At 32.2% G+C, this 16,262-nt stretch overlaps 1 protein-coding gene across 1 annotated transcript in view; it reads right to left on the reverse strand.

Moving 5' to 3' along the window:
• The window catches only part of LOC126748316 (metabotropic glutamate receptor), an 80,639-nt gene that overhangs the window by 37,159 nt on the left and 27,218 nt on the right, over positions 1-16,262 (reverse strand). Inside the window, exon 5 of the mRNA XM_050457459.1 lies at positions 12,756-12,884. Coding sequence (XP_050313416.1) covers positions 12,756-12,884 — 129 coding nt within the window. The remainder of the gene's footprint in view (positions 1-12,755; positions 12,885-16,262) is intronic.

Genomic DNA, 16,262 nt, shown 5'->3' on the forward strand with positions numbered 1-16,262 from the left:
TGTCAATTACCGTTACTTTATTACCTTCTTCATTTCCGAGAAAAAACGGTTCAAGGAAAATTAAACGAATAATTCCTCCAGACATAATACACACCATACAGTAACACGTTGTGGATATATTGCATTCTGATGAATCATTCGTAGATTTTCTAAGCTCTAAATAGACACTTTTACCTATTAACGAAATTGTCGCGGTAAAAATAAGCCTCATTACTAAAAATAATTTTGTTTGTAAAATTAGCAGGTTGCTCTAGGATCCAATTGGTAGATTCCCCTCGATATTCCTGGTCTGCTGGCAGAAGTTAAGTCAGTTGGATTTTGTAGGCATGCAGCTGTTAATCTTTAGAGACAATTCGGCCTCTACAAGATTGTATCATGTATTTCCCATCACTAACTGAATCAGTACTTTCGAATTTTTTGATTATTCTTTTTACAGTAGATGAATCAGGAATAATATATCAACCGAACTTTGAACGCATTTTACGAATAGTGGCAATTAAACTTTCACCATTTTCATAATAATTTTTGACAAACGCCTTGTCCTACCGTATAATGCTACATGTTTACTCTTATCGATAAACTTTCGATCTGTCACGTCATAATTATGTGACATTATGACCGTGAAACATGGCGCGGAGTTCACATCTTGCGTTCTTATGGAAACACATTTTATTTGAAACACATTTACATTTACAAAAACACACCAAACAAAATCTAGATGATTAAGTTTTCAATCAAGCCACAAATATTTAGACGCCACACTGCCCACATCGCATGCAACCCTTGGAAATGTCTTTCTTTTGATCGCTTAAGAAATCAGGAATGGTTAAAAAAACCCAGCCAGGTAGATTGGTCACCTAATTTTAAATCGGTTGTTTATTTAACGAAGCCTATTGCAAAGTCGCACCAGTGCAAAATGTCAACGGATTTGCCAAAGCTGGAATGGTTCCATTTAACCCAGACATTTTAGCGGAGTATATATACGAAGCTCCAGAAGCCACCATATATTTCACTTAATGAAAAATCTGAACCTGGAACCAGCACTAAAAGATTAGAAGATTATATATAATATAGTAGAAGATATATATAATAGATTACTTCTAATAAAAATTCCGATTCAACAGCTATTCCAAGTCAATCTGAGTCTGACATATAAACCAACAACAAAGGACAAACTAGGCTTGCAGTCACTTGCAGTAATTTCACCTAAGCTCATCTCCAGCTGGCCGTTTTGTATCTGAACAAGGGAAAAGAAAACCAAGAAAAGGTTAACGTGTGTACTAAATTCAACTCGAGAGTTAGAAGAAGCAAAATAGGAAAATCAACAGGAGGAAGTCATTGAACCGAGAAAAAAGAGAGAAGTAACTAGAAAAGTTCACCTGGAATCGTAATCTAAAACAGAAAAAGAAGCTTTTTCCGGAGACGACGATGATGAGAGTACTTGCTTATACTTAAAAAAAAAGGAGAGCTATGGTTCCAGTGCCATTTTTGCAAGAAATGGGCCCATGGAGACTGCGTGGGAATCGGCAAAATAATAAAATATATATTTGTGAAGTTCGCCATTAAAAAATAAGCCTGTATCATTTTGCCCACCCGAACTTATTTTTTATGAGAGTTTATTTATACGTCAGAGTGTTTTCCATAATAACAAAACAAAGTAAAAGATAAGATTGCATGTTTGTTTGTTTGTATCATTTTGTACACCTTTCCTATATGATGATGAATGTCTGATGGATTACAACACACTTAAAATGATGCTTTTCTTTCGACTATAAGCAGAGAAGATGCACATACTTAAGTTTCTTCAGTCTATTAAGCCAAAGATTGATTTGAAAATTTTGATCAGAAAAATCTTAGACCTAAAAAATGCAGACAAAAACATAAAAGCAATTGAATAGTGACTTAAAGAGATGATAACTTAATCTCGGTGTAGCCATCAAAGGACACACCGCGCGACCTCTCTGAAGACACATAGCAGATTAGCGAATCTTCCGGAACAATGGTCTAGCCCTCACCGCTAGGAGGCCAAATTAAGTCGAAATATTGGCGCGACTTTTAAATCAATATAAATAGGAGCAAGTAAATACAGTGTAAATAAATATTTTTAGAAGTCTTAAGTTAGCGTGTTTAGTGTGTAGGTGGGTGGTAAATCAGTTGGCTATTTTTTGCACATTAGAGTGTTTTAATTCACACCTTGACGAATAGTACAAACGCTACAATAAGAATCAAATAAAAAAAATGGGTTAAATAGTTTTTTTTTATTATAAAATATACAGGGTGTTTAGCTACGTGAGGTGAAGCTCAGGAGACTTAAAGAAAAATGTTCCTAACTCTGCCAATACGAGGCAGAATTATTATCTCTTCTAACTCTTTTTACTGTAAAATTGAAAATTAGGGCACGAGGGGAAAGGGAAGTCTATTTAAAAAAAAAACATTTATAACTTTGGTTTATATAGCTTAACGGTATTTGAAAAACTTGATCTCCTATTCAACTAGCTTATTCAGGACAGTCAGGAGAGCTCCAAGAGGAGGTTAAGTTCTTATAATTTTAGATGATATCTCAACTTGCTCATATCTGATCGCCAGGACTTTTTTGTGCCTTAAATAAAACTCTTGTGCCATGATGCTGCGGCTATAAAAAACTATTATAATGCCGAAACTATTTGCTCTGAAACATAATGAACGGAAGTTTGCGAGAAGATAGATGGATAATCGATCCGCCGATTAAGAGGGATCAAGGTTTACTTTACTACATTAGTGCTACAATAGCAAGGCTGGTTTTCAGTAAAATATTGATAAGAATTTCTCATTAAATACGATGTTAACGATATATATAGGTAAAAAAAAAATAAATATAAATTAGTTTTTAGCAGTTTGGGTACTGTTTTAATTAAACCCGCTGCCGGTTTGCGTTAAACGAGAGCTGCTTTAAATGACTAAAATGCCCAGTTGAGGTAGCTGAGCTTAAACAAAATCCGTTTACTAAAAGAAATACCTGGATTTTGTCTGACAGTATTTAGAAATTCAAATTACCTAGTTGCTATTCGGATATTTGTGATTTACCTTCTTTCCCGGCAGCTCTAATCCCTACCCCCCAGCTCATTATCACTGATATTTTAAAGCCGTCATATTTAAATTACTAAGCATAATGTTGAATATAAGCCTAATTGGCAAAATCACACAGATAATAATACATCGAACAACAGAAAATATAAGTTATGACTGGCGATTTATCTAACTCATGCCGATCGTAAAAGATAATTTATTTTTCGATCACACGAGGGAATTGTGACAGAGGAGACGTGGATAATTTTTTGCAAATAGGCCTATAAATTTGTCCCTCTAAAAATAACTATTTTAAGAAAATGTCATAAGGAAGCTTTGTATAGATTATGCAAAATTTTGCACAGCAAGTAACGGCACTAGGGAGCACTTGTGCCCTTACGGGTAACTAAATTAACTTTTTATTTTGTATATCGTTTTATAAATACGATTTTATTTATATAATCTTCAAACGCATTATCTATTGGAACTGATGTGGTCAACAAAGGTTAATCTGCTATCTAAAAGGACACTTAGATCCTTAATAGTAGTTACACGCTGAAAGGCTGTACAATGGATAGAATAGAAACATAAAAAACTATTCACTTTGCGCCTAAAACAAATAAATACGCACTTCTTTATGGTAAGATTCAGATCATCAAATACGCAATCTATCAAGATCTTGTTGCAGGAATTCCTGGTCTAATGGACTCATAACAAATCTCCAAATCTCATCTCCAAATAAGTCTTAGAACAATAAGTAATATCATATACAACATAAAATAAAGAGTAAAAGCGAACAGTGTCCACCTTGAGCACCTGAATTGACGTATATGATATCAGACAAAAAAGCACATGACAAACAATAAGTTCACAGTTCCACCAACTTCTCCAATAGGATGCGAAGGTTAACGCAATCGAATGCCTTAGAAAAGTCAATATAGATAGAGTCTACCTGTTCATGCCCTTCTATGCTCTTCAGAATGTCTAATTGGTAGGTAATCAGACTCGTAATAGTAGATTTGTTTTGACAAAAGTCATGTTGATTCTCTAATATTAAATTGTTGCATAACCAAACAACTTAGGAATAACTAACAGGATACAGACACTGCGATATTTTTCAATTTTATCTTTAGCTCACACTTAAAAATGAAAATCACATAACTAATCTTCCAAGCATCAGAAAACACTGAAACTTCAAACGGCTTATTAAAGAGAACATGCAATGGCAAGGTTGTTGTGCAAACATATTGCTTTAAAAAATAATTCGGTAAACCATCAGGGACCAGAGAAAGTTTTGAGGGAAGTTTAATGAACTGCTCAAATATCTCCCTTTTTGTTCTGCAAATTTAAATGCTGGTAATATTCTGATCAGTTGAAGCAGACTGATTATTATAATAGAGTGTATTTGGCAGAGTATAGCTTGATCTCCTGTCGTTAGTAAATTTTCAAAAGAATATGGGATCCTCCTGCAACATTGTGTTAAAGCCTCTGATATAGCTTGCAAAATAGAGCTCCCAAGGCCTTTTACATTCTGCTCGCAGATCTGAGAATTTATTATAATTTGGATATGTGCGACCACGCGTATACACAAAATAAGCTCTTTTTTTCTGCAGAGTTAACTTTCTCAATTCTGAAGAGAACCACTTCGGAAATGCAGATGTTCTGTATCTCTTCAAGTGAATAAAATAGGTTACACTCATGGCAATTATTTGATAAAATATTCTGGTAGCTAGATTCAAATAATTTATATTTAAAGACTCATTCCAATCAATAAAAGCGAAAAAGTTTTTAATTTCCCTATAGTTGCCATTTATAAAGTCGATCCTTATTCCCTTAGCACAAAACACACTACACTCATAGCCAAAATTATGAACACTATTTTAAATTATTGGATCAGAAGCTACAGTAATAGGTACATACAGGTTCAAATATATCATTCGAACATTAACTACAGAACATCAAACTATATTCGCCAAACAAGCAGAAAATCACCGCGGCGTACTGCTTATAGATCTGCTCAACAGATTCGCAGTGCCATTCATACACTTATCTGGGTGACTGTATTGGTAAATATACACCTTTATTATTAAGCCGAGTATTGTTCATTTGATAAAGAACAAAAACTTGTTTTACGCGAGATTCTGATAAAAGAATGCGTTGAAAAACTATAGTACTCCTAACAAATTTTAGCACACCACCACCACTAAGCTTTTGCGTTGGGAGTTTTTTTTGTAGTCTTGATCCGTTACAATATCTGATAACTAGATTCACTTGACATGCCCTTTTTCTGGTATTCAGAATTTCCTTCGCACAGTTTTATTCCTCACGCTACAGTTTAGTTTGGTCACTCGAAAATTTAAACACTGATTCTATGAGTTTATTTTTTGCTTTAACTATTTCAGCACTAATGCATATAACTTTAATGGGCTTATGCTTTGCTCGGTGTGATATTGATATCCCCACACGTATAACTTTCGAAGCCATCTCATGCTGCAGAATCAGTAGGACTTCCCCGACCTTGGTTTTATTACACTCAACATCTGACCTAGCTGATGAGATGCAGGTTATTGGCTCCAACAGTTCTCTCACTCACTTCATACAAAATAGTTTCAGTAGAGAATGATGATTTGTCCTTTTTCAGTGTTGAAATTTTTACTTTAATAAGAAGATATTTCTAACAATAAATATCAGAACTGAGAATCTGTTAGTCAACCTACCATCAGTAGAATTGAGGCTAAGTGGAGAGAGACCGGAACTGTTAAGGATCTTGGCAGACCGATAGGACTGGCATTTCAAATGATAAAAACTAAATGTCCTGGTTTCATAACACCAAAATACTTAGGGATTATTAATATCTTTGATTCTTAATGTCTTTGAAGGAATAGCGGAGGACAGCATTATCATGAGTTTTTAGTAGATGACTTGATTTCAGCACCGGTGGCACTGCATCTTAATTAAAATAACCCAGATATGCCAAACCAAACGTAATGATTTCAACAGGGTGAGGTGCCTTCCTACTATGCTGCGATTATTAAGATTCCTGGATAATGTTTTCCCAAATCGGTCGATCAATAGAGGCAGACGTGGATCAATAGAGTGGCCACCTAGGACACCCGACCTTAACCCAGTTGACTTCTACCGTTGGGTTATATCAAATATGAACTGTACAAATCGCCTGATATCAGGCATAGTTGAAAACGTACAGTCAGAATTTATCGATCATCTAGAATACTGCAGAATTATTATTGGATTTTAATAAAATAAATCTTAAGAATGTGGAATGTAATTTATTAATTTATGTTGCACTAAAGTGTAATTATTATTATTTAAACGTAATGCTTTCGTGGACAGTTGAAGATAGGTATTATACATAGAACATGTCTAGAATTTTCCGGATAATCCAAAAATGATATAGAAGGTTCCTTTTAAGAAAAAAATATGTCTCCTGTCACATTATTCGACAACATCCTGTATATTTAATTAAATTTTCTTATATCTCTGAATTTAAAAGATAGGATCTATTATCAATATTAGTAATAATAGTAAGACACCCTCTATCTTAAATAGGCATATTTAGGCGGTAAATAGGCATTATTGACCAACCACATATGGTTAATTTGGAATCACCTACGTGACCTACATTTTTGCCCAGAAGAAAAGATTCAAATTCTTAGAATAAAATTTAAAAAAATATTATACATCCCCGAAAGACTAAGTCAATAATAAAACTAAATCAAATAAAAAAGTTATCCCAAAACCTAAAAGACTAGAATAATATAAAATATGTCCCTAATAAGAATGTCTTCAAACGCCTAGATGACATACATAATAAATTTAGCCAGGAATGGAATAAAAAAATTAGTTGTAATGCCTTGAAGACATAAACAATGACTCCTAAAGTCTGGATGCAATAAAAAATTCAACAAGAGGTTTATAGTTTATATTGAAACTAACTCAATAAAAGCACAAAAGTCTCCCAAGCATATCGCTTTTGTTACTCCTGGGAAATTTCAAAGATTAAAAGTCAATATTGAAAAAAAAGTTATATCTTAAGAGGATCAAACGAGAATGTTTCTGTCTAGTGCATTTTAGAGTTTTTGCTGATAATCGATATAATTTTATCCAAACATTGCTGTGTTCGCAGTTTGCTTTTTTACTTAAAAAAAGCGCAGCCCTTGTCAACTATTTCTTTAAAAATTAACAAAACATTATGTTTTCCACAAGCAAACAAAGAATGTAGATGATGGAGAGGTGTGAAAAAATTATAACGAGCAGCTTGTATACGGGCAAATGTATACATTATTTTTGAGGAAATAACGTTTTTAATCGTAAAATACAGCAAGCGAAAACATGTTCTCCTAAAATTACACTTTTATTATTAAATTTAAAAGCAAATGTTTTTTGAATATGATTATTTTAATTATTAAATGGATAGGATATTTGAGAAACAGAAAAAATTAGAATGGTACTTGCTGAGACGTCTTTTTGCTTATTGACTACTTCAGTGCAAATAATACACGAGGGATCATAAACAGGAGCGCACAACCCAATACGCCAGGGCAGTTATGCAGGATGTAACTTTACTTCTTGTTTGATTTATGTACCAAAATATTTTGTAACAAATACACTAAAAACAAAAATATGTTTATAACAAAAACAGTTTGGTTTTAACTTATAAAAGAAATATAAACATTAAAAAAAAATAAAAAAAAACATTGATATGCTTAATAATAAGGAACATTATATATTGGTAGATATTCTTTTTTGTGCCAAAAAATGACAAACGAAGCTTTTAATAGCTTTCAACTAACAATAATATATAACTATTTATCGTTAAAAGTTATAACGACTTATTTGGTTACATTTTACTTAAACTTCATCATCTATTTCCACTTTATCCAAATCAATTCTGGGTGCATTCATACAAGCTAAATTGCATTTTTTACATAAAATGCCGCATTTTCGATTATACGAAGCACAAATACAGTTTGCTCTGCATAGATCTTTGCATTTGCAAAAAAAAGTAGCCATTAGGTGTTCGGGCCCCGGGGGTTTTGTGTATGTTACTGGGAAAAGCTCATTGCCATTGGAAAACCACCCCCACTCAAGTGGGTCCAACTCGTTTCCTCTCCAGCTTTGTAACTGTAAATACACTCTAAATACGTGTTGATTCCAGGTAATACATGTTGTGTAGAGGTGATTTGTTTATAGCAATAAAATTCTTGACTAATTAATATTTTCACAGTTTTGGACGGGAAAAAATTTTAATATAAGTTTTTGTCACTGCAGAAAACCCCAAGATGGAAACTTTGCTGTATAAATGGTTTACCAAACAGCGTGAACGAAATTTGCCAGTTACGGGTGATATGCTTAAAGTAAAGGCTCTAGATTTACATAGAAAATTAAAACTCAACGATAAATTTAATGCAAGCGATGGATGGCTTCAAAAATTTAAATGGCGATATGGTATAAGGCTGCTTAAAATTGCAGGTGAAAAGTTGTCCTCGCAGCCTCACCTTGTAAATCCCTTTATTGAAGGCTTAAGAAAAAAGATGAAGCAGCTTAATCTTAGTGAAGATCAAATGTTTAATGCAGATGAGACGGGTTTATATTGGAAGTTATTGCCAGATAAAACCTATCTTGCAATTTTTGAAAAAACGGCGCCTGGTCTAAAAATAGCTAAACAAAGAATAACTCTTTTGGGGTGCTCAAATGCTACAGGATCACACAAACTAACGCCTTTAGTACTAGGAAAAGCAAAATCACCCAGATCTTTTAAAGGATTTGATAATCCAGTCATCTATAAAAGCACTAAAAATGCCTGGATGAAGCAGGAAATTTTTAAAAATTGGTTTTTTAAGCATTTTGTTCCAGAGGTAAGTGAAAGTTTTGTTTGCTTTTTAATTTTTTTAAGACTAAATTTGGTTTTTAGGTTAAATCATTTTTATAAAGCAAAAATCCTCCTTTAAAAGCCATTCTCCTGTTAGACAATGCCCCTTCGCATCCACCGGCAGAAGAATTAAAAACTTTTGATGGACACATTTTTGCTGTCTACATGCCCCCAAATGTTACACCACTAATTCAACCATTAGACCAAAATGTTTTGCGAATAACCAAACTATTTTGCAGAAAAGGCCTATTCAGTTCAATTGTATCAAAGGGTCAAGGAGTAGCTGAGGCCCTAAAAGTTATAACTTTAAGAGATGCTATTATGCAATTGCATATGGCCTGGCAAAAAATAGAGCCTTCAGTAATTTCAAAATGTTGGAATAATATTTTGGGAAAAAATTTGGAGTAGGATGACCTACCTTTAGCTCAACTAAAAGAGATGTAGGAAAATGATGTTAAAGCAGCTGCAGTTAATGAAACCATTACATAGCTTCAAACAATTGAACAGGTATTATTTAGTGCTAGTCACTCCTTTTAATTTTTGATTTTTGGAAATTAAAAGAAGAAAGTCTGTAATAGTTTTAGAATTTCATTGAGATATGATTGTTTTTAGATTGATTATAATCCCAAAGACATTGAGGAATGGAATACAGACGCAGTGGAGAAAAATCTCGATAGCAATGATTCGGAAGATAGTGACTGCGAGATATTAACTTTTGAAGAAAAAAAAGTTACGCATTTGGAGGCTCTTGCAGCCTTGAAAATTGTCACACAATGGGACAATCAAAACTATATCGACATAAAGGACATTATTGCACTAAAAGGTTTAGAAAAAAAGGCTGTAGCCTTAAACCTGTCGCAAAAAAAAGTGCAAACAAAAATTACATCTTTTTTTAAATAAAACTTTTGTATAATGCTTAAAACTGTAATAAATAAATGTATAAATAAATACAAACATAAATAAAGTACAATGTAGTTCCTTTTTATTTTAATTTTAGCTATTTTTAATATAATCTCCATAATGTGAACATTCCAGTAATGCGAACTAAGTCGAAATTTTTTGAGTTCACATTAACGCGAGCCTACTGTATACCATTTAAGTATCGTTTATTACCAAATGTTTCAGACACTTATCGTACATTCTAGAGATGATTTTTGTAAATTATTGCTCCTATGATTCTCATAAGATATTCTAGAAACATTTTACTAATCCAATTTTGCACGCGTGTGAAAGTTTTAGCTGACATAAAATAAAAAATCAAAATGTTTGGCATCCAATGTTGTTTAAATTAAAAAAAAAGCAGGAATATTCCGCATGCGCTAACAATATATCTATATATATATAATAGGCAGCACATAAATAACTGTAAATATCCAGTTACTGGCTAATAGTCGTCTAAGAATTATAAATAAAAATATAATAATACTACCACTTCAACGCATTTCGTTTAAATCTGTACAGATGTTTTGCGAAACTATCCCAAAATAAATATCTAATTATGTATTCAAATTAACCGCCATAAAAATGACAGTTATCTTTTAATTATTGGTTGGCAACTAAAAGACACCAGATTTATGTTGGCAGCACTAGCTGCAGTGACGCTATGAACGATCACAGATGGCGTTTTTTTGTCGTTTTCACCGGTTTAATGGCCACTTTTGGGTTGTTAGCACGACGCAACAACGTGGTGCAAACCACATGTATAAAGCTTGTATGGTGAAAATCGGAATCGTATGTCGGCCATCTTGCTTGGAAAAATTGACAGGGAGCTGACAGACAGTTGTTGACATTGACTGATAGAATATCATTTGTCATTGTCATACCATTTGAGTCTCTCCACAAACTTTAACAATGCTGATACTGCTGGCGGCTTTACACTACAATACATATTTATTTAAACACTTATTTTGTCCTTTTTTCACATGTATCATTTAGTAAATTGATTTATAAGATTTGCACTGCGTATTTTTTATTTTATTTCATGCTCGTATCATACTACTTCCTTGGTTCACTGAGACGAGACATAGGTATAGAGACTAGGAGACCTGAGCACCCGGAATGGATCAGAATTAATGTTTTTCTTACAACTTGGGTTTTTTAAAGAATTTTTTTCATAAATTTTATGTAAAGATTTCCTCGAATTAAGTTTTTATTAATATTATAGTTCCAAAATATGTTGTTACTATTATGAGAGACTAACAAATATTTACTATGTAAGTGATATATGTTTCTACTGAAAAGTTGTTTTCATTTTCAAAGAGTTTATTTTGTTTTGTAGAAGGATATATTGTTTCTTTTGATAATACTCTGCTATAGAATTTTTAATTAATTTTAAAAATTAATATTTAAATTATAATTTAAATATTTTTACAATCTGTTTAATTTTTCTTTAGGAAACATACAAGTACATATTAAATAAGGATATTATTAACCTAATAATAATGCCTTTAGGTGTATGATGAGAAAATAGCACAAACATTTTGACAACCTTTTCTAATCTGTTTAAAATTAGGGTAGTTCAGTGCTAATAAAATACTTTTAAACATTTTTAGATTAATTCTAATTTATATATTGTGTGTTATAATAAATTATTGTATATTATGTATATCATTTTAAGTAATTTTTTTTTCAGAAAAATTAAATAATAAGTATTATGAAGAAAAAAAATGTTTTATTTCCATTTGTCCAATTGGTTGTCATGAACTATTGTTAGTACACTGTCATAGATTCTTGCAGAAATGAACCCTTTTAGATATGTAAAATAAAGCTAAAAAGTTTTATTTTTGTTCAGATCAATATCTGATACTAACACCTAATCAAAAAAGCTCTTTTCTCTATGAGTAACCTTTTTTAAATAGGCGTTTGCTTTAGATATTACGATTAAATGATAAGATTGTCAGATTAAATGAAATTTGATTTCCCGCTTTAATTTGGCCACGACTTTCACCATTTTGATTGGTCCAATTAGGCACGTCAAACTGTCAAGTTAGTTACAACAGTTTCCGTTGCCAAGCGAGAGGACGCTAGCTGATTTATCAGTTTGTATGCAGCCACCACTTCTCTATATATTTGTGTTCTGTGGTGCACACGTGTTCTACTAATTTTGGTGCGGTTTAATGTCAGACGAATATAGAAGAAAAAATTGAGAAAAAAAATAGAAGTATTAATCTATGATTTAATATTTTAAATTTTAACGGTTTAATTTCTGTGTTTGTGAATGAAATTAGTTCTAGCAGAAAGGCCTTAAAATTCGTCTATTGCTTCTGCAGGTAGGAAACACTTTTATATACCCCTAGTTCTAGAGATGAAAATAGAGATAGATATAATTTTTGTTATCCGGTATATTATACAAGTATATATAAAATAGAAGATTTATTTCAGAAATATTGCTATAAATGTTTCAAATGAATTATTTGTGGAATATTTTCAGAGCATACGACATTCTAAAATGGCCCAAAAACCTCTCACATAAGATGTCATCCAGAGATTGAAAAAGATGACATGGACGCTGCCAGAAACATTTCTGGTATATCTGTAAGAAAATAGGGTCATTGCGGGCGTATTTCTATTGTTGCAAGTGAATGTCTCTGACCCGTTCCTGGCATTTTTCTCTGTTATTCGTTAATAAATACAAGTAGCTAATAATAATTAGCTTAATTCCTCCTCGTTTCATTAACCTAAATGCTTAATCCTCTTACTAAATATTAAAAAACTTTTTTTTTATAAATTTTTACATATAATAAAGCGGTTTTCATAAATAAATATAGAGTTGCCGTGCTAAGGTAGATTATACGGTCAAATGAGTATTTAACGAACTTACTTGTTGCTTCTTTATCATACCGACATCGCAGGGCAAAGAACAGGCGGAAACCGGGGCGGTTGTAATATTGTGGTCGAATATTAGAAAGTCGTGATTTAATTCCAGGGAGCTGAACCACTTTCCCACCACCTGAAATACAATAAGTAATTAGTTTTCTCCAATATCCGTTTTAAATGCTTATTGATGTTACGTGTGGGAAGGAATCAATTTGTACATGCTGAAATTCAAGGGAGTGACAAACTCCTGAGACTTATTTGATTGTTTCAAATTGCCTGCTATATTAATAGTATTAGGTTTTTTTCATATTTTTCGTGATATAAATTTATTCATGGGATAGTTTAGAAGATCTTTTAAATTTGTCAGTACCCTTTTATTATCACGTAATTCTCACAGGAGATCTAAATATTAACTTACTACAGCAAAGTAACTCTAGATCAAGATTTTACATTTTACTCCAATCACTTAATTTTAATCAGCATATTACAGACCCCACTCGGAGAAATATTAATGCTTAAACCAACACTGTTCTAGATGTAATTATATCAAATAGTAATTTTTTCCTCAAAACCACTAAAGCAATACCAAGCTCGGTCTATTTGTTGAAGTAGGGGAAAGGTATTTGGAATATAGAAACTATATACCCTTGAATTAGATGCATATTGTTTGCCATGCGAAGAATTTATCACGTAAGAGATGTTAATATAAAATTAGAATTATTTAACTCCAACATTTTAAATTTAATCAATAATCATGCTTCTGTTATTCACAAAAAAAATTACTAAAAGAGAAAATGGACCATATAATATGTAATACTCCTAATATTAAATTTTTAATGAAATTGCGGGATAAAGCTTATAATAATTACCTGAAAGATAAAGGAGACTCACGTTTACAATCTTATCGAGAACTGCGAAATTGTACCAAATACGCCACTATGCGGGAAAAAATTGCATATTTCAATTTAGTCAGTTTAAAAAAGGGAAAGATATCTGGGCAATCGAATATTTTATATTTGAACTATACCTCTATATTACTTTTGAAGTTGAAGTGGAAGTTGAAGTTAATATCCAATAATATCTGAATTTATATATTGACTGCTAAAAATAAAAACTGGATCTTGTAAAAGCTGAAATTACAAAACAGTTTTACAACTAAAGAAAACATTGATTTTATCCTCGACACGTGTTTCGCTAACAAAATTAATTAATGCAGATGTTTGGCTTCTAAAATCTTGCAAACACTTTTCAGTCTTTCCAAACATTTCTGATGTATCTTTTAAAAAGAAATCTTATTTTGGCAAAATGGCTGAAGTTTTTGCGCAGCAAAAATGATAAACTTAGAGATCAAACTATTGTATAGTAAACGTAGGATTTTAGAGTTAGAAGCACACACAATTTTTAGAAAACTCACTCTTAGATAAACTGGTTTAGAGTATGCATGGAGTGATTTATAGATGACAAATATATCAGCAAATAAAAAACTAAAAAAGTTGGGTTCTAAAGATAAACCACAAAAAGAAAAATCAATTAATATTGTTGAAAATTAAAGAAATTAAGAAATAATAACTTTGATAATAGAGTCTTTAAAAGGAATTCCTAGAAAAACGATTCGCAACCAAATCCCAAGAAGTCTTACCAAGTCAAAAAACACATCAAGTTCTAATATTGTTAAACCACTGAGAGAAAAATATTATTTATATTTAAAACCTGACAAAGGAAAACCTTGTTATTTGAAACAAAGCAATAGATCTTAAACAAGTTGATGATAGAACCTCTTTTATATTTCTGCCAAACTTAAGAATTTCGAGTTTTCAATGTCAGGTGATAAAACATTAAAAAGTTTTATGACACCTCCGTAGCCTCCAACCCAAAGGTTGTAGATTATTTCTGTTGTTTCATACTGGAGGGTATCATTACGGGTTTTATAATTCTAAAAACAATTTTGTAGGTATCTTAGATTCTGGAGGATATACTGAGCAGGAACTGTAAGTATTTTAGGATCCTTAAAAGAATGGCGACAATCATCCCTAAAGTTAAGACCTGCCTTAAGAGCTTTTCTTGGCATAGAAAAAACTCGCTCAGCATCAGTTGTGTTACTTTATATGAGAATGGAATTTAGGAGATGAGAATGAAATAAAGTAGAGTAAGCAGTTCTTAAAGTTGAACGGGAGATCTAGAAAGATTTTTAAGAAGAAAAAGATTTTTGCTTAATTCTATACACAGTACATTAATATGTTGTCTTCAAAGAAGTTTATTCATTGCAACATTTACATCCCTTAGGTTTCGCAGTGAGATGGATTTCTCGTTGTTGAGGACAAGTTTGTTGCCTGCCTTCTTCTGTGTCTACATAGCCTTAAGCACCACAGCTTCTGTATCAGCTCTGCAAGACATGATCGTATCATCAGCAAAAAGATTGCATTTCAGCGATCGGTCTAAACTGGTTAGATCGTTTATATAGATAAAAAAAATCAGTGGTCCCAATACAGAACCTTAAGGAACCCCAATATTTAATACTCTTTCAATTGAGGACACGTCACCAATCCTGACACTCTGGACTTTGTCCTGCAAATATGACCTCAGCAGTGCAATTGTATTCACAGAAAATTCATACTTTTCAAATTTTTTTTATAGGATCCCATGATTGAGACAATGGAATGCCTTACTCAATTCACATAAGAGGACAAACAATATTGATCACTCTGAAAAGTCTCCGAAATAAGATACCTAAAATGCCCAAAGTTGTAGTACTGATTATTTGATAATAGATAATTTTTTTTCAAGATATCCTTCCATTGGTAGGGCCTTGGACTTTTTAACTATCTAAGAGCAGACAACAGAACAAGAGGCAGCAATAAAATTGCTCTGTAGTTTGCGGGCAACTCCACATCTCTTTTTTTAGGAATTGGACAAAGTACACTAGGAAAAATGTTTTCCCTATAACATACGTTCATTAGTTTGATAAGAGGGATTGTAATAAGACCATTTAATGGTTTTTCCTAACACCTGCTTTAATTTTTTAATTTACCAATATCATCTCTTACTGCTTTGTACCTTATTTCTGGAAATAAAAATTTAATTGGTGGTTTTTTGCACTCAAAACTCAAAGAAGCCAAATCTACATTTGGTAGGTTTCCTGATAAGCTGGAAGCAATGCTTGTGAAAAAGTCATTAATTGTGTCTGGAGAAATATTGGCAACTATGTTTTATTTTTTTAACCTACGATGATAATTTATTATTTTCCACATTGTTTTAGCTGGATTACTTGAGGTAGAAATCATTTTGTCATTCGCTTTAATTTTTGCGTGATTTACTGCAAGATTAGACTTCAACAAGAATCATCTTTATATGCTTCTCTGATGTCAGCTTCTCTATACTGTTTTTGAAGTTATAAAAGAAAGCTAAGATAGTCTCTTATTGCTATAAGCTCATTGCTAGTCATTTCTTACACGATATTTCTTTTTAGGAAAAGACAGTATGTAGGCTTCTTCTAACAATATAACGAATGACA

This window comes from Anthonomus grandis, chromosome 22, assembly GCF_022605725.1.
Source record: "Anthonomus grandis grandis chromosome 22, icAntGran1.3, whole genome shotgun sequence".
NCBI classification, from domain to species: domain Eukaryota; kingdom Metazoa; phylum Arthropoda; class Insecta; order Coleoptera; family Curculionidae; genus Anthonomus; species Anthonomus grandis.